At 41.9% G+C, this 24,638-nt stretch overlaps 1 protein-coding gene across 2 annotated transcripts in view; it reads right to left on the bottom strand.

Moving 5' to 3' along the window:
- RPS6KC1 (ribosomal protein S6 kinase C1) overlaps positions 1-24,203 on the bottom strand; it is a 178,428-nt gene extending 154,225 nt beyond the window's left edge. For both annotated transcript variants that reach the window (XM_062210336.1, XM_062210335.1), the window contains exons 1-3: positions 23,980-24,203; positions 13,134-13,169; positions 3,521-3,641 (exon numbers count right to left, since the gene is read on the bottom strand). In XM_062210336.1, coding sequence (XP_062066320.1) covers positions 3,521-3,641; positions 13,134-13,169; positions 23,980-24,084 — 262 coding nt within the window. In that variant the 5' untranslated portion in view covers positions 24,085-24,203. The remainder of the gene's footprint in view (positions 1-3,520; positions 3,642-13,133; positions 13,170-23,979) is intronic.
- Positions 24,204-24,638: the final 435 nt, after the last annotated feature.

The following is a 24,638-nucleotide window of genomic DNA, read 5'->3' as shown; positions in this document are numbered from 1 at the left end:
TTATCCAAATTGATAACTGAACTGCTGCTGTAATAAGAGATCACTATCTCAGGAAATTCACACTGAAATAATTAAAATTAACAGGCCATTAAATTTGGAATTTATTCCGAGGCAGCTCAGGGGGGAAAAAAAAAGTATGTACATATGTCTTAGATACACATATGTGTTAGAGCAGTGGGGTGCAGAGGAAAACAGACCAGCAAATGATAAGCAAAAGGGATAAAAGCTTAACAATAGGTGAATCTGGTTAAAAGGTGTACAGATGGTCTTGTACTACTCTTCATTATTTTCAACTTTCTGTAAGTTGGAAAAACTCCTCACCTCCACGGGCTGCCCGAGTATTCTCACAACACGGCCACTGGACTCCCCAAAACAAGGGATAACATACAGAGGGGAGATGCAGGCTTGGGGCAAGTACACCCAAGATGGAAGCTGCAGGTTTTCATAATCTACCCCTGAAAGGGACACTGTGGCCCTTCTGCCATACACAGACTAACCCTGATTCAAGAGACAAGGACATGAATACCAGGGGCAGGGACCACTGAGCGCCATCCTAGAAGCTGACCACCAGAGAGCACCCTTTGGCCCTCAATGATTCCCATCCTTCCTGCATACAAGATACACTCAGCCTCCTCCCAAGGTCCCCACAGGTCTCATCCCATTCCGGTAGCAGTTCAGAGTCCAGAATTCCATCTCAGTCAGGTCCAGGCGTGAATGAGGTTCCTCAGCTCCAGTTCCTGAAGTACACGAGCGTCTTCAGAAAGGCCACGGAAAATGTATAACGTGGAAAGCTCTGCGTGGAGTTTAAACTTTCTGCACCAAAATAAAAGTGCCTTTCCATTTCACTTCCTACTAACTTGTGAAGCACCCTAGTAATTCCTTAAGGCCAATTCTTCCTGACCTGTGAAACAAGACAACTTATCCAGCACGGAATGCAACAGTAGGTCAGGCACAGATCTCCTGGCACACCTGCACAATAAAGCAGGAGTGGGAGGCAGGGCACACACACTGGAAGTTCTTAAGTCTCACAGCCTGGGAATAATGCTACAAAGCTCTGGCTCTGGCCTCTGGGCTACTAGTTAAAGCTTATGAGTCCTATCCCCTTATCAAAGGGAGCAGGGTTTGTAGCTGTGTAGGTTTTTCAGTCTGCTTCCTGCCAATATAATTTTGGGACTACAAAATGCCTCTCCTCATTTTTCACTGCTTTTGTGCCTGTCAGTCCAAACAGACAGTGTTTCTGCATAGATCATTTTAGGTCTCCTGGTATTCTTTGGGCTTGTCCCACCAACGTCATACCCATAAATCTCTTCAACTATCTAAGACCTTTTCTACAATTGGTTTTGCTGATTTGTCTGTGGCTTCTAATTCCTTAAGACCTTGTTGTTGGGCTAGTGCTGTGGCATAGTACATCAAGCCTCTGCCTGTGGTGTCAGCATCCCATATGGATGCCAATTCAAGTCCTAGCTGCTCTACTTCTGATCCAGTTCTATGCTAATATGTCTGGGAAAGCAATGGAAGATGGTCCAAGTGCTTGGGAACCTGTAACCACGTAGGAGACCCAGAAGAAGCTCGTGGCTCCTGGCTTAGGATAGGCCCAGCTCTGGCCATTGCGGCCATTTGGGGAGTGAATCAGCGGAAGATCAATCTCTTTCTCTCTCTCTCCTCCCCTCCCTGCCCCCCTGTCTGTAACTCTGCCTCTCTGATAAATAGTAAATAAATTTAAAAAAAAAAAAACGAAAAAATCTCTCCAGAGAATATTTAGTCTCCCTCAATTTTTCTGAGGTCTTAAAAAAATATTTGAAGGCTTTATCTTCAGAACATGTTTCCCTGGCAAGGCCCTCAATTTGATCTTTAATCAGAAGTCATTTATTTACTTATTTGAAAGCCAGAGCAAGAGAGAGATACAGAAAAAGGAAAAGAAAGATCTTCCATCCACTGATTCATTTCCCAAATGGCCACAATGGCCAGGGCTAGACCAGGCCAAAGCCAGGAGCCGGGAACTCCACCTAGGTCTCGCACATGGGTGGCAGGGGCTCAAGCACTGGGGCCATCCTCTTTTGCCTTCCTGCACTCAACCGTAAGTCGACTTGAATTAGCACTCGAATACGGAATACTGGCACCCAAAGCAGCGGCTTCACCTGCTGCACCACAATGCTGGCCCCAGAGGTCATTTCTTAATTGTGATAGTTGTTTGCTATCTGGAAAGACAGCATTTTCAAGACAAGTCCTAGGTTCTTTTTCTTGAGTAACCCTTCCTTTAGTTTCTCTCCTATGACATCTTGTGATAAGCAGCAAGAAGAAATCATACTGCACTTTAAATACTCTGGCTGGAAATCTTAGCAAGATTAACCAGTTCATTTGGTTTATTTCCTTCTTTCCACATAACTGTAGGCAACAGTGTGGCTGAACCTTCTCCAACTAAATAAAGATCCTCCTTCATTGGTTTCCAGCAACATTTACCCAACCTTCTTGCAAATGCTCACTAAAGCCCACAAGGGGTCTATTAATCACTTCTTCAAGTATTCAGGCACTCACTACCACTCATCTCAAGGCCCATGCTCATTCCAAAAGCTCTCTCCTCATTTTCAATCTTTTCGTGAGAGCACCCACTTCTAGGTAACCAAATCTATTAGCTTGTTATTGTGTAAAAAGTTACTCTCAAACCAGAGAGTAGCCTACAAGGAACAATGACTATCTCACACAGTCCTTGAGGGTCACAAGTCCAAAAATGGCTTTGCAGGTGCTCTAAGTCAGAGTCTCCAATATCCACTGCAAGTGCTCCCCATAAGAGTGCCTGGGCTCAAATTCCAGCTGTGCTTCCAAGCCCCCTGGGAGGCGCAGATAGTGGCTCAAAGGAGCAAGGTCCATGCCTTCCTTGTTGGAGACCAGAATTGATTCTGGGGTCCTGGCTTTAGCCTCGCCCAGCCCTAGCTAGTGCAGGCAGGCAGAATGAACCAGCAGATGGAAGATCTCTGTCTTTTGCTCTCCTTTTCTCTCTCTCTCTGCCTTTCAAATAACTAAGTTTTTTTTAATAAATGCTTTTTTTGGCTCAAAAGTATTTTGAAATCTACGCATAGTGCCATCATTAAATGTACTTCTCCTGAACTTTTTGAAGACCTCTCATACAAACTACATTGGTAGAACATAATCCAAACTATGAACCATGTAACTGTGTTTATCTTTCAGTGTTTTTAGATTGTTGTGATCATTTTTGTGTTTTTTTTCCTATATTTTCCACTTACTTTTTCTATATCAAATACATAATTAAATCCTATCAAATACAGATGTTTTTTATTTGATCAGTCTCAGAAACACCAGGAATCTAACAGTTCGGACTTAATCAACAGCTATATTAAGACCATAAAGAAACAACTGCAAGTGTTTGCTGAACAACATAAACCATCTTAAGTAAAAGGGTCACTGACTTCGCAGTGTATGGAGTTGGGCGAGAGTTGAGTAGACTCACACAATTAGCTAATCATCACTTTTATTAAATTGCAATTTCAAAACAGCCACTTACCAAACACTATTCCTTTTGCAAAAGGAGGAAACAACTCTGAGTGTCGAAATAGGTTTTTATGAATTTGCCATAGCTCTTTGTGCAGTTTCTTAAAATCACTGTATCTCTTCCATACAATTATCTAAAAAGAGAAAAAATATTAAGCATGTATCTCATAGCAAAACCATTCTGAACATCAAATAATCTTTTCATTAAAGCATTGAAAACTGTCAAAGACAAACAAATATTCTAACCAATATAGATAACTGTCTGGAATTAATTCATAAAACTTGCCTTAAAAATGTGGTAATTCTGTTTGGGTTTTTAAATTTAACAAATACAGTTTTATTCATACTAGACAAGTATTCAGTAACTTGATCTCTTCAAAACCTAATTGCTATTTGTCTGGAAGTAAGCTCGATGTGAAAAACATGTATTCTTTCTCAACACAGCATGCTTAAGAACATAAAATTACTAATTTAGGAAATTTTTAAACACAAAGGACATACTCAGCATTTGCCTAAAAAGATAATTTAAGTAATACTGAAGAGGAAATGACTATGTAGTAAGTAATTAACATGAACTATTGTATTTCACAGACCTTTCTTTTATAAAACTCAATTTAAACCTGTAATATGAATTCTGAGGACAATGTGATTACTGATCAGATCATTGAAACTAGCACACTGCAAAACACAAAATCATAATATCTAGATTAGATAACACTAATAATTCACGAATTACTGTTTAAATTTACTCATATTAAACTGAAAAACACTTCGTAAAGAAAAAGAACTTGACATATGACCTTGCTATCACTGAGCCAGTCCCTCATTCTCCACAAAATAAGGTAAAACTGAGTTCTAAATTTCATTTCTTGGTATACTGGGACCTTAGCTTCCACATAATCCAATCATCTCACCTTTAACAAACTCTAAGTTTGTTTATATACAACATAGTTTACTGAGCAAATAATAGGCCACACAGGCTGCTTAAAGGACTCTTACCAGAAAAACCTATTCTCTGTATATACCGAAATCCTTTGTCAAACTCTGTCATGGTACCAAAAATTCTACCTTGATGAGTAGGGCATTTTGTCTTTAGTACAGTTATAGACTGAGGAGGCTAGGCAGACCATAATATGAATTAATTTAAATAAATTGCTTCTTCCTCGTGCTTCCCTTTCATTATTCATTTACTCAACCAGAAAAACAATCTCCAAAACAAGTATTTTTACGGCCTTACTTTGTGCTAAGCATTGTGGTGCCACCAATGCTGCAGCAGATGAAAACCACAGTCCTTCCCTTCAAAGAGCTCATACTCAAGTTTGGAAGAATTAACCAACATAAGAGATGCATCATAGATGGCTTGACAAATACTGTGAGGAGCAGCCCAACAGTGTTCTTAGGAGAATCTAAACCAGCCTTGGGTACCTGAGAAGACCTTACAGAAAGTATTATCTCAGCTGAGAGTCCAGAGGGAAAAGGTCATCAGCCAGACAAAACAATGGGAGAGTGGTGAATGGGGACAAAGTTACTCAAAGGAGAGAAAGATACCTCACATATTTTACTACAATTTTGACTTTTGCCACTGGATAAGTGATGCTGCCATTCTCTGGGATGAAGAACAGAAAAGAAGACAGTAGCTTTGAAGCAAAAAAGATGTTCAATTTGGGGACTAGCATGGTGATACCCCAAAATAAGCTACCACCAGCATCCCACATTAGGGCTGATCCCTGGCTCTTCCACTTCTGATCCAGCTCCCTGTTGATGCACCTGGGAAAGCAGCAAAGGATGGTCCAAATGCTTAGATCCCTGAAACCCATATGGAAAACCTGGATGGAGTTCCAGGCTCCAGGCTTCAGCTTGACCCAGCCCTAGCTGTTGCAGCTATTGGGGAATAAACAAGCAGATGGAAGATATCCCTCTCTCTCTTGCTTTCTTGTCTCTCTTTCTGGCTCTGTGTGTTTGTGTGTATGTTCGTGTATCTCCCTCTCTGTAACTCTGCCTTTCAAGTAAATAAAATAAATCTTAAAAAAAAATCAATTTTAAACATATTCTAGTTAGGTGTTTGTGAGGCATCTCATTGGATGTGTTCAATAAGATAGGTGGGTTGGGGATGGTGCTGTGGCACAATGGGTTAAAGTCCCAGTCTGCAGTGCCAGCATCCTATATGGGCATCAGTTCAAGTCCTGGCTGCTCCACTTCTGATCCAGCTCTCTGCTGTGGCCTGGGAAGGCAGTAGAGGATGGCCCAAGTCCTTGGGCCCCCACACCCACATGGGAGACCCAGAAGAAGTTCCTGGCTTCGGATCAGCTCAGCTCAGCTCTGGCTGTTGCAGTCATTTGGGGAGTGAACCAGCAGAATGGAAGACCTCTCTCTCTCTCTCTCTCTCGGTCTACCTCTCTCTGTAACTCTGTCTTTAAAATAAGTAAGATAAATCTTTAAAAAAAAAAAAAAGGATAGGTGGGTTTGGGGTTTAAGAGCAAAAACAGAGCAAGATCTATTGAGTTGCGAAGCATCAGAAGACAGCTGTAATCACTCAGAAAAGGTTTCCCCATGTGTGTAATGAGATAAAAAAAAAAATTTTTTTTTAATTTTTTTTTTGACAGGCAGAGTGGACAGTAGAGGGAGACAGAGAGAAAGGTCTTCCTTTTTGCCGTTGGTTCACCCTCCAATGGCTGCCGCGGTAGGCGCGCTGCGGTCGGCGCACTGCGCTGTTCCGATGGCAGGAGCCAGGTGCTTCTCCTGGTCTCCCATGGGGTGCAGGGCCCAAGCACTTGGGCCATCCTCCACTGCACTCCCTGGCCACAGCAGAGAGCTGGCCTGGAAGAGGGGCAACTGGGACAGGATCGGTGCCCCGACCGGGACTAGAACCCAGTGTGTTGGCGCCGCAAGGCGGAGGATTAGCCTACTGAGCCACGGCGCCGGCCTAGATAAAAAAAAATTTAACAAGAGAACGTCAGGGGCCCCTAAGACCAGATGACCAGGCAGAATGAAGGAGGAGGAAACCAACTGCAAAGTGCTGAGAAGCCTGGCTGGGCCAAGAGATGGGCCACTGTGATTCAAGAAGAGACTTTATGATAAAATGGAAGTGGATGAGACATGCGAGAGCATAAAACCAACAGTACCAGTAAAAGGGTGAAAAGATCTAACTAATAGGATCAAGCCAACAGCTGAAAAGTAAAAAAGGGCCCAGGATGGTGAGGTTTGGGTGATTTTAATTATCATATTTTTTACTTGTCTGTAGTTTCTAATTTAGTTGTATGATTGTTGCAGTTGATTTCTCAACAATGTTTCTGAGAGGAGGAGCGTGGTGGGGGCAAGAGGCGCAGAGTCACCACACAGACCCCAGGAGTCGGGTGAAAGCAGGCTTGAGGCAAACAGCCCGCAAACTCGTTTATTTCAGTTAGTACAACAGCTTATGCAGCCTAGACCAGCCAATCCAGTCAAGGGGCGGTCTATGCCCCAACCAATCACAGCCTATTGCCAGGCAGGCTCCGTTGCCAGGTGGGTTTCAAAGCCATTCCTGAGTAATTGACGCTCGCTTGCCAGTGGCTATCTTGGCATGACCTTCTCATTCAACCACATATGATAATTTTATCATGAGGAAAAACAATGTTATATTCATATTTTTGAAATACATTATGGTAGAACTAAATTTTCAAGGGAAAATGGGTAATGGATTTACGTTATTTAAGGTAAATTTCATTATGAACTGAACATTACATAAGGTTTAAAGCCATTGGATGTGACAGCTTTTGAAAAGATGGTACCTTATGGAAATAATCAAATTTGCAGATAAGGGGTGGGTATTTGGTACAGGGTTAAGATGCCACATAGGGTACATCCCATATTGGGAGTGTCTGAGTTCAGTCCCACCTCTGTTCCCAATTCCTATTTTCCTGTCAAAGCGCTCCCTGGTAAGCAGAGGATAATGGATGAAGTAAACCCCACCACTCACATGGGAGACCCAGATTGAGTTCAGGGCTCCCAGCTTCAGCCTGTACAATCCTGGTTGTTAAGGCGTTTGGGGAGTGAACCAGCAAATGGGAGAACTCTTTCTAGCTCTCTCTCCTCTCTGTCTTTCAAATGAAAATGAAGATAATTTTTCTTTTTTAAACCTTCTAGGGGCTGGTGCTACGGCGTAGCCTGCACCCACACGGGAGACCTGGAAGAAGCTCCTGGCTCCTGGCTTTGGCCTGGCCCAGCCCTGATTATTGCAGCCATTGGGAGAGTGAACCAGAGGATGGAAGATCTCTCTTGCTCTCTGTAACTCTGTTCTTAAATAAATAAACAAATAAGTCTTTTAAAAAAACTTTCAGAGCCAGCACCTTGGCATAGCAGGAAAAGCTGCCACCTGCAGTGCCAGCATCCCATATGGGCACCAGTTCAAGTCCCGGCTGCTCCACATCTGATCCAGCTCTCTGCTGTGGCCTGGGAAAGCAGTAGAAGATGGGCCAAGTCCTTGGGCCCCTGCACCCACGTGGGAGACCCAGAAGAAGCTCCTGGCTCCTGGCTTCACATTGGCGCAGCTCTGGCCATTACAGTCAATTGGGGAGTGACCCAGTGGATGGAAGACCTCTCTCTCTCTCTCTGCTTCTCCTTCTCTCTCTGTGTAACTCTGCATTTCAAATAAATAAATAAATCTCTTTAAAAAAAGCATTATGTTTATAGATAAAATTCATATCTAGTTAAAATCCTTTTTAAGAATGAGTACCATGAGGGACAGAATTTAACCATTTAAGTACAGTAATGATTAAAAGACCGTGGTATATAAACTGGAAGGCAGTCTGCAAGAGGAAGAATTCGAACCCCCAAGGGGATGGTCTGCTTTTCTTCACTATGCCCTAACTTATTCACTCACATATTCCTACTCTCAGCACTTGGACTGGACAAAAAATACCAAAGAGCACTGCAAAATGTTGTTATCCAGTGCCTCTTTTTCTTCATACCCTTTTTAAGATTAGAAGTTTCCAGAAATCTTCAAAAGGAAAAAGTGAACAAAAGTACAATTAATTCCAAGGACTGACGATTATTTTTGGACACAAAGTCCCCAAAGACACAAGAAAAATTATTTTCTCTAATTAATGTCCAACGTTTTCCCATTCCTTGTTGATTTAGTGAGCCAACTGCATAAATGTTACTCTGTAAAAACACTTTGTGGGACCGGCGCTGCGGCTCAATAGGCAAATCCTCCACCTGCGGCGCTGGCACACCGGGTTCTAGTCCCGGTTGGGGCGCCGGATTCTATCCCAGTTGCCCCTCTTCCAGGCCAGCTCTCTGCTATGGCCCGGGAAGGCAGTGGAGGATGGCCCAAGTGCTGGGCCCTGCACCCGCATGGGAGACCAGGAGAAGCTCCTGGCTTCAGATCAGCACGATGCACCAGCCGCAGCGCACAGGCTGTGGCGGCCATTGGAGGGTGAACCAACAGAAAAGGAAGACCTTTCTCTCTGTCTCTCTCTTTCTCTCACTATCCACTCTGCCTGTCAAAAAAAAAAAAAAAAACACTTTGAAGATAATCTTTCAATGAGATATTAACTCAGTGACAACCATATGTAGACCACAAATTTAATAAAAGCTTCAATTTTGGCTTTAAAACAGTCCCTGAAAATTTCTTTTACCTAATATGTTTCCTTTTCAATTACACTTAATGACAACAAAGATTCTTGATCCTTGAATTTTACAAAATCATCCAATTCAAACTCTGTCCCTTCTACTCTCATAGTTAAAACTTGTTGGATCATCTTTTCTTGTAACCAACATTACCACCATACTTGTATTTGCTTATGAGTTTTCTCCTCTCTCTCCAAGAGCTTTTTCTTTCCTTTGCTATCTCTGTGTACCTATCTCTAAAACTATTTGACTATGAAAGGGATTAAAAGTTAGAAGCTGCTGACAAGAGACATAGGATGTTCCAGTTTAGTCTTGTTCCCTTCCCAAATCTCACCAGTGAAATATGCTACCTATAGAGAGATGGACATAGGCTATTTTTCTTTATTTTTTTAATATTTATTTATTTGAAAGGCAGAGTTACAGAGAGGCAGAGGTAGAGAGAGAGGTCCTCCATCTGCTGGTTCATTCCCCAAATGGCCACAATGGCCAGAGCCGGGCCAATCCAAAGCCAGGAGCTAGGAGTCTCCTCTGGGTCTCCCACATGGGTGCAGGGGCCCAAGGACTTGTGCCATCTTCTACTGCTTTCCCAGGCACATAAGCAGTGAGCTAGATAAGAAGCGGAGCAGCCAGGGCTCGAACTGGGACCCACATGGAATGCCAGCACTACAGGTGGCAGCTTTACTCCGTATGCCACAGTACCAGCCCCAGATTACTTTTCTTTAAAGGGGTGGGGATGGAGGGCACTGCCACACTATCTCTTTATCCTTCTACAGATTGCTCATGTTCTAGAGGAAGAGCTGAAAAAGAGGCCACTGCTGTCCCCATGCAAATTAATCCATGTTATTCTTATCAAATAAAAATTTATACAGGGAATTTTAAAAGAAAAAGAAAGCTGCCCTAGATAATGTATGTATTCCAAATAAGTATTTTGGGTTTGTTTTTTTTTTAAGCATTCTTAGGAAGAAAGACTGAGATATGATGGCATGTGCCAAGGTACATATAAAGGAAAAGCACCCAAAATTCCTCAGGTTTTACTGGCCCTGTATTTGGTTGGACTAACAGTACATCTAACAGTCCTCAATAGCCTATGTGAAGCCTGACTACATTTTTTTAATTAACTAATTAATTTTCTATTTTTTATTTATTTATTTATTTTTTGACAGGCAGAGTCAAAGAGAGAGACAGAGAGAAAGGTCTTCCTTTTCCATTGGTTCATCCCCCAAATGGCCACTACGGCCAGTGCACTACGGCCGGCATGCTGCGCCAATCCAAAGCCAGGAGTCAGGTGCTTCCTCCTGGTCTCCCATGCGGGTGCAGGGCCCAAACACTTGGACCATCCTCCACTGCCTTCCCAGGCCACAGCAGAGAGCTGGACTGGAAGAGGGGCAACTGGACAGGTGGAGGATTAGCCTAGTGAGCCACAACTAATTAATTTTCTAAGGAATACAAATTTCATATGTACAACTTTAGGAATATATTCTTCCCACCACACCTGTCCTCCCTCCCACATTTCCACTCCTCTCCTCCTCCCTCTCCCCTTCCCAGTCCCATTCTCCATTAAGATTCATTTTCAATTAACTTTGTACACAGAAGACCAACTCTATACTAAGTAAAGATTTCAACAATTTGTACACACACACAAAAAACTGTTTGAGAACAAGTATCACAGTTAACTCTCATAATACAACTCACTGAGGACAGAGGTCCTACACAGGGAGTTAGTGCACAGTGACTCCTGTTGTTAATTTAACAATTAACACTCTTATGTATGACATCAGTGACCACCCGAGGTTCTTGACATGAGCTGCCTAGGCTATGGAATCCTTTTAAATCCACAAACTCCCTGACTACATTCTAAAAGCAATAACTAAATCAATTAGTTAATGGAGAAATAAAGTGAAAGAAAAGGAAGTGGGAAGTGGTGAATTTCTCTCCTACATTTCAACCCCAGTGTTTAGGAGCTGTTGCTATGGCATAGCGGGTAAAGCTGCCACTTGCGGTACCAGCATCCCATAGGGTCACCAGTTCAAGTCCCAGCTGCTCTACTTCTGATCCAGCTCCCTGCTAACGCACCTGAGAAAGCAGCAGAGGATAGCCCAAATACTTAGGCCTCTACACCCATGTGGAAGACCTGGAAGAAGCTCTTGGCTCCTGGCTCAAATCAGCCCAGCTATAGCCATTGCAATTATTTGGGGAGTGAATCAGTGGATGAAAGATATTCTCTGTCTGTCTGTCTCTCTCTCTCTCTCTCTCTATAATTCTGCCTTTCAAATAAATAAATAAATCTTTAAAGAAAAAAAAATAATTCTGGTATTTAAATGAAATAAAGGGGAATCTAAAAAAGAAAAAAAATTGCTATAATTCCCAGGTTATTCTACATTTTAAGAAGCCAAGTAGATAGAAGACTTTAAAAGTAACATCATCTCTAACAAAGGACCATGCAATTGTCTAACTAAAGGACACTTACAAGAGTTTTCTGATGAATGGTTCACCAACAGTTGTTATTATAAAAGAGTTTCACCCCAAAAGGATTAAGGAAATGGCAGAGAGTATGTTCATGGATAGGTTGGTTCAGGATTCTCCCTGGAAAAGGGGAACATCAAGCTACAAACTACAACACATCAATCAAGCAACGTTTTCAAAGGAGACACAACCGATTTCGATTTTCATAGTGCTGCAAATCTTCAAAAACAGAATAGCCTGTTGTTTGGTGTTGACTCAACTTAATAAATTATGTTAATTAGCTTAACATAACTAGTAAAACTCTAAAAAACAGTTCATACTAATCAACTGATACTTAGAGTACTTTAATTAGCCAATGGTGCAAACTATTTTCACCAGCACATTTATCTTCTTTTTCCAAAATAACAATATTACATTCTTCCTGATTGTTGGGGGTGGGAAGCAAGATATTTAAAAATCATGAAGAAAACAACAGGAAATCTTTTAAAGATCTTTTATTGAACTTTTTAATCATGGGATAAAAACAAATATCAGATCAGTCTCATCAAGCAATGGTAATGCACAAAGTTTAAATATTTTCTAAACCAATCAGTGTCAGACAGACACCTTAAATGCATGAGTCAAGTCAGTTCTGTTCAGTGGGCCTGCAGCTAAATAAAAAGTACATATTCCATCTAGAGATAGTCAAATTCAATTGGGAGAGGAAAAAAAATTGTTGTAAAATCGAGATTGTAAATTTATACCAATTGTTTTAAACACAAGTGAGGTAAAGAAAAAAAACAAAGAAAATCCCCAATATACAAATATGTCTTTCTAGTCTTAGTGCAAATGAGCAGGGACCAAAATGAAAATCAATCAAGAAGCATTAAAAGCAGCAAGGTCCTCAGTAAGGATTCCTAAAGATAAGCAAGCCCAGAGGAATAACATAGAGAGACTTCACAGTTGTATACAAAACACGTATCAGATTTCTATCATTTCAGAAAGAGGGAAGGGAAAAATGAGAAAAGGAACCTGCAAAAGAATGACTAACTTAAAGTTAAAAAGAAATATCTACACCTAACATAGTTTTCCAAGATGCCAACATGTCAATTCAACATAAAAGTGGAAGTACACAGAGTCTGCTTTTACTATTTTATTTTACTTACTGTGATTAAATATTTACTATTTGACTATTACTGTTATAACCTTTAAGGTAATTTCAGTTGTAAAACACTTCATTTTATTAAACAGGCATCATGCTTTTGAAATGGGTAAACAGGGGTCCTTAATACTGAAATCTTATATGAGTATTAATTACCAGAATAATCATCACTTTTAAGCAGCACTGTAATTCTTCAAATCTTATTTACATAAATCTACACCTACTAAGACCAAATACCTACTTAGCAGGTCTGAAAACAGGACACTTCAGCTACTGTTTTGTGAGCTGAAGACTGTCTCCACACACACATACGAAGACTGACATACACTTGATTCAGGCAGTTTCCTCAATAAACCATCTAATTAAATTGTTATCACATATATAAAATTAAATTTCCATATGGATAAAATGTTACCTCCTGGACATCCTCTGGATTTCTTCGTGAAACAACCTAAAACAAAACATACACAGAAGCATTTCATCACTACCAAGAGTTAAGATTCTAATTTGTATAGTTATTTTCAAGAGTATTTGTATAAAAATTCAATTTAAGTCCAAGAAAATCAATTCTGAATTACTTACCCAAAACTTGGCTATATCATACCTTCACTGTTTGAAACATATACTAGATATTAAGCAAAAAAGCAGCTAAAATCAGGTCCACATGCTAAAAGCTCATATATTACATTCAGAAGAGCATGCCTGAAACCCTAACTAACTCTAACAGCCTTGTCTACTCCCCTTCCAAGTGACATAGTAATGAGAGCATAAAGAGCAGCTGCACTTGGGCACCGTATACAAGGGAACTCTACATTACTTCTTACAACTACATTTGTATGGGAATCTGTAAGCAGCCCAATAAGATTTCAATTAAAGAAAAAGCTGATGCAATACTCAGACACAACAATATCTGTGAGAAGTAATCACTGACCACCTACTGGTGAAGAAGCAAGCAAAGGTAACATCAACAAAGTATATGCAAGTATTCAGAGACAAATAATCCTTCCATCACACGCCCTGAGCAAACAGAATATTCTTTTAGACCTCCCTAATCATAAAGACCAAAACAACAACCAAGTAAAAACTACCATATAAAACTTTTGAAAAGAAGGTGGCATAGCTCCTGGGACACCTGCTTCCCAAAGCAGAGTGTATGGGTTCAAGTGCCAGCTTGGTCCTGATTCCAGTTTCCTAAAAATGCACACCCTGGGAAGCAGCAGGTGATGTCTCAAGAACTTGGGTCCCTGCCACCAATGTGGGAGACCTGGATTGAGTTTCCAGCTCCTGGCTCCAGCCTGGTCCAGCTCCAGCTGCTGCAGGTATTTGAGAACTGAACCAGCAGATAGGATATCTCTCTTTGTCTCTCTGCTTTTCAAATAAATAATTTTTTTAAAAAAGAAGGCTGGGTGGTTAAGTCATCAAACAACACTGTAGTGTAGGGAAGTCTTAATTAGGTTATGCATTAATACCATCTATGTGTAAAATTAATGAACTTGATGCTACAATATTTTGCAACAGCAAACAAAGAGACACACCAAACACATTAAAGTGGTTGCCTATGGAAGGAATAAAAAGAGCTATTGATGACTGATAACAAAATACTTGGAACTACACAGGAGAAGCACCTGGCTCCTGGTTTCAGATCAGTGAGATGCACCATCCGCAGCAGCCATTGGAGGGTGAACCAATGGCAAAAAGGAAGACCTTTCTCTCTGTCTGTCTCTCTCTCTCTCTCTCTCTCTCTCACTATCCACTCTGCCTGTCAAAAAAAAAAAAAAAAAAAAAAAAAACTTGGAACTACAGATGATGAGCAATTCAATACTACCCTTGAGATCCAAAGCAAATACATATATATACGATTTAAAGTCAGACAAATTCATTCAGATTATGGTTCCTCTACTTGCAGGCTTCATCCCATCTATAAAATGGAGACAACATTATGGACCAAACCTGGCTGCTATGAACATCAAATAAGAACACAGCAACAACTCTACATAATTTAAAAGTTTGCCGCCAGCCCCCACTCAGCAACAGAGAGCATTAACTTTCTTATGAATTCCAGAAGGCAAAGAGTTCCAATTTCTCCTCACTGTAGTCATCAACTTTCAGAATAAATTTGATTGAAGACGTTGTCCAACAGAACTTTCTATGATAATGAAAAACAATGTTCCCTATCTGCACTGTCCAATACTTGCCACAGGCTACCAAGGGCTACTTCAACTGAAGAGCCGAATTTTTTCATTTTATTTCACTTAAATTTAAATAGCTACATGTGGCAAATTGCCACCATACTAGACACTACAGATTTAACATAAGAGGCTCAAACAGGTAACTAACATTCATTATATTATTTTATCCAAGTTTATTTTAGCTATTACTTTCATCTTTTTTATTTTTATTTATTTGAAAGACAGAGTTACAGAAAGAGGTAGAAACAGAGAGAGAGGTCTTCCATCCGATGGTTCACTCCCCAATTGGCCACAATGGCCAGAGCTGCGCCGATCTGAAGCCAGGAGCAGGAGCTTCTTCCAGATCTCCCACACGGGTGCCGGGGCCCAAGGACTTGGGCCATCTTCCACTGCTTTCCCAGGCCATGAGAGAGCTGGATTAGAAGAGGAGCAGCCAGGACTCGAACCTGCGCCCACATGGGATGCCGGCACTTCAGGCCAGGGCGTTAACCCGTTGAGCCACAGCACTGACCCCTTAACTATTACTTTCAAAAGCCAGCCCATTCCCCACATGCACACACATCTTCCCCGAAGTATAGCATTTCACATAATTAAATGACTTAATTTTGTCTTCTATGAGTCTTCAGGTTTTTATAAATGTGTTAATGAGAAGAAAAGTCATGGATCCGCTGTTAATCCACCTATAAGTAACCCACCAAAAGCAGTCAACATATGATCACTTACAGTAAAGTTTACCCAGAAATACCTTATATTTCATAATTTGTTCTTTTCTGAAAACTTGAGTTTCCAAATTTGAAACACATTAAGGTATCTTACTATTTTAAATAATCTGCCTTAACACACACACAAATGACCATTTTGTGACAGAAGAAATGATTTCTGAGTTTAATGTACATATTAGCAGTATCACATTTTGGATTTTCTTCAGGTGAGCCACTCTCAGGAATTAAGCACTTAGTACCACATAAGCAAAAATACAGTAACAACCCCTAACAATAGCCACAACTTTAAAAATCATTTTATTGGAAATAACCAATGGGGTTATGATTTCTCAGCCATTTCAGGAGCTCACATACTTCTGCCATGTGCTGGAGCTACAATGGTGAGCCTTGCCTTCAGGGAGCACATGGTCTAGTTGTGGACTGACTGTGTGCAGGTGCAGGAGGGAAGAGGGCATAGTCCTCCAACTTATTTTTATATCTCACCGACCAGTAATGTGCTAAGAGCTGACTTGGACGTATTTCATTCACCCTAGGCCCTTTCTCACATCCAATCCTCAGTGTCCAGATCACAGTGGTGTCCTAGAAGCAGTCAAGAACATGGTTTGGACCTGGATTGAGTGTCTGGCTCCTGGCTTTGGCCCCAGCAACGGGCTGTTGGGGGCATTTGGAGAATGAAGCAGAGAATGGAGGCTCTGTCTCTCCCTTTGGGTCTCTGCCTCTCAAATAAAAGATAAAAATAAAATAAATGGGGCCAGCATAGTGGAATAGCAAATTACGTCACCGCCTGCGACACTGGCATCCCAAATGGGCTCCATTTCAAGTCTTGACTGCTCCACTTCCGATCCAGCTCTCTGCTAACAGCCTGGGAAACCAGCAGAGGACGAACCAAGTGCTTGGGCCCCTTTACCCATGTGGAAGACCTGGAAGAAACTCCTGGCTCCTGGCTTTGGCACAGTCTAGACCTGGCTATTGCAGATATTTGAGGAGTGAACCAGCAGATCAAAGATCTCTCTTGGCTGGCGCCGTGGCTCTGAACAGGCTAATCCTCCGCCTAGCGGCGCCAGCACACCAGGTTCTAGTCCCAGTCGGGGCGCCGGATTCTGTCCTGGTTGCCCCTCTTCCAGGCCAGCTCTTTGCTGTGGCCCGGGAGTGCAGAGGAGGATGGCCTGAGTCCTTGGGCCCTGCACCCGCATGGGAGACCAGGAGAAGCACCTGACTCCTGGCTTCGGATCAGCACGATGCGCCGGCTGCAGCGCGCCAGCCACAGCGGCCACTGGAGGGTGAACCAATGGAAAAGGAAGACCTTTCTGTCTCTCTCTCTCTCTCACTGTCCACTCAGCCTGTCAAAAAAAAAAAAAAAAAAAAAAAAAAAAAAAGATCTCTCTCTCTCTCTTTCTCTAACTCTGCCTTTCAAGTAAGTAATCTTCAAAAAAAAATAAGTAATTTTAGACTTTTACTGCTTTCATGAGAATATTAGCAACTCACAGCTATTGTAAAAAATACAGGAAATCAAAGATTAAGTATTCTTAAACTACCTAAGTGAAAATCTTTAATTTTAGGCTTACAAAAGGAACTACTTAACCACCCCCTAGTACTTCCCAAATCAAGGGAGGAAGTTAGATAAAAACTATTTGTTAGGTATTAATGACCCTTTTCCCCAACAGCATAAACGAAACTTAGTGAAAATCACATCTAGAAAGCCCAGGGTTGTACCTTCACGATGCTTCTCTTTCCACCCTGGTGTTTCTTCTTCTCTTTTGTAGGTAACTCTTCCTCCTACCCCCCAGCACTCTGGCACCACTTCAAGAACTGGTCTTAGACACTGTTTCTTAGCCCTTTTTTTATTATGAAGAACCTGCACCTATGCTAACATAAGCTGCTCAAGACACTATGCTAAGCATGGAAAAAACAACTTGACTTTGCACAATGACATCCATAAAGCATTTTATGGTGCCTTTTTATGGATAAGAAAACGAGGTGATCCAGAGAAGTCACACAGCTAACATCACACGGCTTTCATTCACCATCAGATCTGGAATTACTACTAGGGTTTTCTGACTCCTGATCTAGTGTTCTTTCCAATGAACTTTACTGACTCTATCTATGGTATTTTCAGCAATAATTAAGTTTACATCCTTCCACAAAACCTTATCACCATTAAGTTTCACTTATTTTGTCCCTTACTCATTCAACAAATATTAGTAACTACTCTGCTGCCAAGTACTAGAGTACAATGAAGAACACATGGTGTCTTTTACAGCACTACCTTATAAAAAAAAATCTTGGGGCCACGCAAACTCCCTGGTAATGTGCCTGGGAGAGCAGCAGAGAATGGCCCAAGTCCCTGTACCCCTGCACCCACGTGGGAGACCCAGAGGAGGCTCCTGGATCCTGGCTTTGGGTCAGCTCAGCTCCAGCCATTGTGGCCATTTGGGGAGTGAACCACAGATGAAAGACCTCTCTCTCTCTCTCTCTCTCTCTCTACCTCTACCTCTCTGTAACTCTGTCTTTCAAATAAATAAAATAAATCTTAAAAAAAAAAAATCCTCACATTCCAAATATATTACCTAGTTCAACCACTTGGCACTGCCACTATAAGGGATTCATTAACCCCACATGTGTAATCTCATTTACATTCTTTAATAATATGTTCTCTGCAATGGAAACCAAAAATATGGTAGAATAACGTAAGTTGACCCTATGTGCTCATTAATAATAACTTTTTCTGTGATTCTCTTTAGTTATTGAAAAGTTGATGAAAAATAACAATCAAAAATCTGAGTGAAGACTGTGACCATCTTAAAAATGATTAAAACTGAGTCCTAAGGCCCAGGTTTTTGTAACTTTTAAAAGTCTGTTAGCAGGGCAGACACTGGTGTCACAGCAGATCAAGCAGCCACCTGCAAAGCCAGAAACCCACATGGTGCTGGTTCAAGTACCAGCTACTCCACTTCTGATCCAGCTCCCTGCTAATGCACCTGGGAAAGCACAGAATGGCCAAAGTACTTGGGCCCCTGCACCCATGTGGGAGACCCTGAGGAAGCTCCTGGCTCCTGGCTTCAGCATGGTCCAGCCCTGCCCTTGTTGTGGCCTTTTGGGGAATGGACCAGTGGATGGAAGACCTTTCTCTCTCTGTGTGTAACTTTCAGATGAATAAATAAATCTTTTTTTAAAAAAAAGTTTATCACCAATCATCACAATAAGAACAACTCAAACAAAATACTGTAAATTCACTCTAATACAGATTATTAGCACTTAATTTTTTCTGGTTAAGTTTCAATAGTTTGTCATAAAATTTAGCCAATAAATTCCATGAAAGCTGAAATTTAAAGCAATGATTCCTTTCATCGAAAGCTCACAAACTTCCATTTAGTGTTAAGTACTACTGGCTTAGTAAATACTGGAAGAACTTTCTGCTACAGCAAATTCTGTCACCCAGTCATCCTGAAAATTATCCTAAAGCAGTGTTCACAAACCATGTTGCACAGAATATCACTAATCTTTAAAATCAGTGTTTTAGGAAGAGAGCAAAGAAGAGCTTAATAATCAAAGTTACTATGACCTGAGAAAGAAAACTTTTTTTCTTTTTTCTTTTTTTTTTTTTGAGAAACTTTTTTACAGCATAATTCTTCAAAGTCTATAATAGTAAATGGAAGATATATAGTATTTCTCAAAAACATCTAGTCAATCAACTTTTTATTTTTATCATGTTGCTCATTTACTATTATTGTCATTATTTATTTATGCAACATCTATAAAAACTCAAATACAATTAGGAAACACTAACACAATTTTTACAGTCCATCCATCTCCATTCTTGCCCATGGCAAATCCTGAACTTAGGAAAACACCTCAGGTTTCATATGAAGATAACTAACTATCTCTTACTGTCCTAGGAAATGAAATACTGAGGCCAGCATTGTGGCCTTCTGCAGTGCAACCCACTGCCATCTGCAATACCAATGTCTCATATGAATGCCAGTTCAAGTCCTGGCTACTCCACTTCTCATCCAGCTCCCTGCGAAAGTGCCTGGGAAGGCAGTAGAGAATGTGCCAAGTATTTGGACCTCTATCACCCATGTAGGAGACCCAGATGGAGTTCCTGGTTTCTGGTTTTGGCCTGGTCCAGCTCCAGCCAATTGGGGAGTCAACCAGCAGATGATGATCTCTCTCTCTCTCTCCTTCTCTCTCCCTCTCCCTGTAACTCTTTCAAATAAATAAATAAATCTTAAAAAAATAAAATAAAATCATATATTTTCTTTCCACATCATGGACAGAATATAGACCAGAACTGCCATTCACCCAATGTTGTTGAGAAATCTATATCACAATATGGGAGTTTTCTAAATGTACTATGATGAAACAACCAGAAATACTGCTGATGGTACTTTTTTATGTTTCCTTCAACTAAAGAATCAAAAGAAATTCACAAAACAATTTTCTAATTTGGAAAAGAGGTGCTTAATTAAGATAAAAATTAAGAAACATCATATAATTTATCTAGGGAATCTGTTAGCATGCCTGTGACTAGACACAATGTTATCTAAGCCTGCCAGCTTCCAGAGAACTGCCAAAAGAAAAAAAGAAAAAAAAAACACAAGGGAGACTGAAGAAAATGAAATCGCTCTTCTGTCATCCAAAATTTAACAATGGCACTTCCAGTGATACTTATTCTCCTACAGAAATAACCTGGCTCCCTGGCAAAGGGTTAACAGGAGCTATTCCTGAACACTTGCTCTCTCTTGATCTCCCTCTCACGCTCTCCTAAGCTCTCTTACTCTCTCACCCTCTCCCCACAGCCCATCGGGATCCCCTACCCGGCAATAAACCTTTCCTCTTAAAAAAAAAAAAAAAATAGAAAGAACCTGGCATAAATCAAGAGTACAGAAATTGCTCCTTGAAGCTAGAATTAAACCGGTAATAGGAAACATGCAAAAGACATTCCTAGCTTTTATCTCGAGAAGTTCTCTCAGGGGAGACAACTTACCTGATTTATTCTCCAGAGGAAAGGTGTTTTTCTTCTTAAGTCTCAAAAAATAATAAACATTTTACTTGTCTTATAATATTAAGCAGTTACTTTTAAAGTATCTTTCTACATTGACCCTCAAACCTTAAATTCAAAGAACAAAATCTGTAACATAAGCAATAAATAAAAATACAAATATTTACAGGGAGAAGCAAGGCACTGTGAACAATTTTCAGGTTCAAATAACCTCAGCAACATGGCATGTGCAAAGACATGGATTTGGTTAATTCTAAGGGCAATGTGTTACTTTATCCTCTATTTTATATTGTAAAAGTTAGCTAAATAAAAGTTCATAGAAAGGTGAATTAAAAGATAAGTTCAGGGGCTGGCACTGTGGTACAGCAGGTAAAGCTGCCACTTGCAGTGCTGGCATCCCATATGGGCGCTGGTTTGAGTCGCAGCTGCTCCACTTCTGATCCAGCTCTCTGTTATGGCCTGGGAAAGCAGCAGAAGATGGCCCAAATCCTTGGGCCCCTGCACCCACATGGGAGACCTGGAAAAAACTCCCAGCTCCAGCCATTGCAGCCAACTGGGGAATTAACCAGCAGATGCAAGACCCCACTTTCTCTCTGCCTCTGCCTCTCTCTAACTCTGCCTTTCAAATAAATAAATAAATTTTTAAAGTAAAAAAAGAAAAGTTCAGAGGCTAGCAATGTGGTGTGACAAGTTAAGCTGCCCTCTGCAGTGCTGGCATCCCATATGGGCGCCAGTTTGAGTTCCAGCTACTCCACTTCCTATCCTAGGCCTGAGAAAGCAGCAGAGGATGGCCCAAGTCCTTGGGCCCTGCTGTACCCACGTGGGAGACCAGGTTGAAGCTCCTGCTTCAGACTGGCCAAGCCCTGCCCATTGCAGCCATTTGGGGAGTGAACCAGAAGACAGAAGATTTCTCTCTCTCTTTTTTTTTAAAGATTGAATTATTTACCTGAGAGGCACTGTTACAGACAGAGAGAGGGAGAGACACAGAGAGAGGTCTTCCATCCACTGGTTCACTCCCCAAATGGCTGCAACAGCTGGAGCGGGCCAATCTGAAGTCAGTATCCAGGAGCTTCTTCCAGGTCTCCCATGTGGGTGCAGAGACCCTAGCACCTGGGCCATCTTCTACTGTGTTCCCATGCTATAGCAAAGAGCTGAATGGAAGAGAAGCAACTAGGACTTGAACCAGAGCCCATATGGGATGCTGGCAGTACAGGATGATGCTTAAACTACTATGCCACAGAACCAGTCCCTATAACTCTTTCAAATAAATAAATAAATGAAAAATAATGAGTTCATTTTTGATGCAAAAAAAATTTTTGAAATCCATGCTTATTTTCAAAATACAAATTTTCCATGAACTAACGATCCCTTGTATATAACTAACTTTTTCTTTTGTAAAGGTAAGAACAAAATATCATACTTAATGGTTACTATTCAAGCTCCATACACATTCACACGTCCAGGCCTTTAGGGGCCCTATCCCTGGAGTCAGAAGCAAACTATCTTCTGAATTCCCAAAGCTTTTTTCTGTAGTCTCTTATAGAATTTAACACTTTCTAACACTGTGCCTTTTAAATATGGCAAATTCTCTTCTACGATGAGCATTCTTCAAAGGAAGATGCATACTTTATTCACTCCTATGGCCCTCATGGCACTTAGTGCCTAAAACTAAACATTGATTGGATATGCCACCTCGTGTGGGAAGGAAAACACTCAACAACGTTCTTCAGCACTGTGAGCCATGCACCACCTTAGCTATATAAAAGGAAACAAATACCAATGATATAGACCTGCTCTATTAAGAGACACTAACAGGCAAGCAGATTAACACAATATAATTTTTGCTAAGTGTTATACTAAGAGGTAAATAACACACTGGGACGGGAACATTGTTCTTATTTTTAGGCAAACCTGCTCATCGCGCCTTCTCACATTTGTCTAAACTGTGTACCGTTTCCATATACCACATGCCACTTGCCAGCCCGCAAACTCTGCCTACCTAAGTCCACCTGAAGGTTCTCGCAAGTCCTGCTTTCTCAGCTTTCTACCACACATGATTACCACATTTCCTGAATGTATACTGCACTATTACTATTTAATCTGTACCTCCCTTCTTTAAAAAGTGGTAAGAATAAAGGCAATTCTTAACGTTTTATATATATTAAACAGAAATGGTTCCAAACTCCAGATTTGCTACTGCCTTACAATGTAAAGCTGGACGAGTTACTAAACTTCTTTTCATCTGTTTCCTCATTATTAAAATGAAGATTAAACTGAGCAATGTATATAAAATGACTACTATACATACTCATACACAAATACACATCCATTACATACATAAAGACAATTGTGTTATTCTTACTCTCCTAAAAGAGAGATACAAACTCTTTAAAACCCAAAACAAAGGGGCAGGTACTGTGGCATAGCAAGTTAAGCCATCTTGGGACATGAGCGTCCCACATGGCAGTGCCTAGCATAGAGTCCTATCTCCGTTTTGGATCCAGCTTCCTGCTCATGTGCCTAAGGAGACATCAGATGACAGCCCTAGTAACTGAGTGCCTGCCACCCACATGGCAGACCCAGATGGAGTTCCGGGCTCAACCCTGGCTGCTGCAGGCATCTGGGGAGTGAACCAGCAGATGGAAGATCAATTTCTCTCTCTCTCTCTCTAATAAATACATCTTTTTTTAAAAAATAGACAAGAGCAATGGAATATAAACAAAGTACTACAAATCGGATCAGTTAATTGATGTAAAAGGATCCTCACAATTGTGTGCCCTCAAGGAAACTCATACAAGAGGCCCTCAGCATACTTCACAGGCTGCCTACTGAAAACCACGAACACCTGAGGCAAAGACCCCGCGCGGGTCAAGGTTAGCGGCCAACACTGACCTGACATCTTTCCCAAGACTATCTGCCTCGCAGCAAACCTGATTCTCAGTAAGAGATCAAGAGAAGAAGTACATTGTATTACATAAGCCAACAGTGCATAAATTAAGTCTACATTATTCATCTGGAGCAAACCAAATCCACTTCTGCAAATTTCTGATTCAGAAGAGAAAGTCTAAACGGAATAGGGGCTGAGTCATCCATTTAAAACCAACCACCACGGCCCCACTCCAGAACGGGGACTCTACCGCAAGCCACTCCACTGGAGAGCCGAGCATCCCTCATGCAGCCACTTCCCCAGCCGTCCTGAAGTCTTCCCTCCGATGCGTGTCCAGCCACTGGGCGCACCCAGTCCCCGCCTTGGCTCTGACCCACGGTCAGGCACCCCCACACCCCGGTCCCCACCCCAATACCCTCAGGTACCAGTCCCGGCTTTCCTATGCGGACACCAGCACTCACCCGGGCGGTGACCTTATACACAGTGTAGCCCCTCGGGTGTCGCTGGGGCTCGGTGACAGTGTAGAAACGAGCCAAGTCGGCACTCCGCTCCCGGGGAGAGGTCATCCTCTCGCCGCCTCTGCCGCCGCAGCCAGCCCGGGACCATCAGGGCGACCCGGCGCCACCGCGGTCCAGATACCCAACGCAGAGCCTAGGCGGCGAGGGGGCGGTGGCTCCACGGCGGCGCTTCCGCCGCACGGTTCTGTTTCCGGGTCGGCAGAGAAGATTCCGGGTCAGGCTGGGATCCGGGTACCGGGGAAAGGGAGATCCCCCCTACCTTCGATTGTGGCTTGGGTGGAGGGTCTTGGGACTGATGTGTGGGCGAGGACCGCAAAATCGCGCCGCCAGCCGGATTGCTGCGGAGGCCTGGGAACGCTGGCTCTGTTTCCTAGATTTTCTGAGCGCTGTTAACAGCCAGGCCACACCGTTAAGAGTTGGTCCCGCCCCGCTCTGTCCTGTCCTGTGCTTTGCTGCTGTGCTCACGGTCTGTCATTTTCAGGACCCACATCAAGATCTCAACACACTCTCCCTTTCTAAGACGAAGCCCCTTCACCTACACACTGGTGTTTCTATACCACAGCAAGCCCCAACCTTCTATCAGTCTTACAGAACACCCCCTC

Source organism: Lepus europaeus, chromosome 14 (genome assembly GCF_033115175.1).
Source record: "Lepus europaeus isolate LE1 chromosome 14, mLepTim1.pri, whole genome shotgun sequence".
Taxonomy (NCBI): Eukaryota; Metazoa; Chordata; class Mammalia; order Lagomorpha; family Leporidae; genus Lepus; species Lepus europaeus.
Note: the sequence above shows the minus strand (reverse complement) of the source record. Positions and strands in the feature narration are given on the sequence as shown.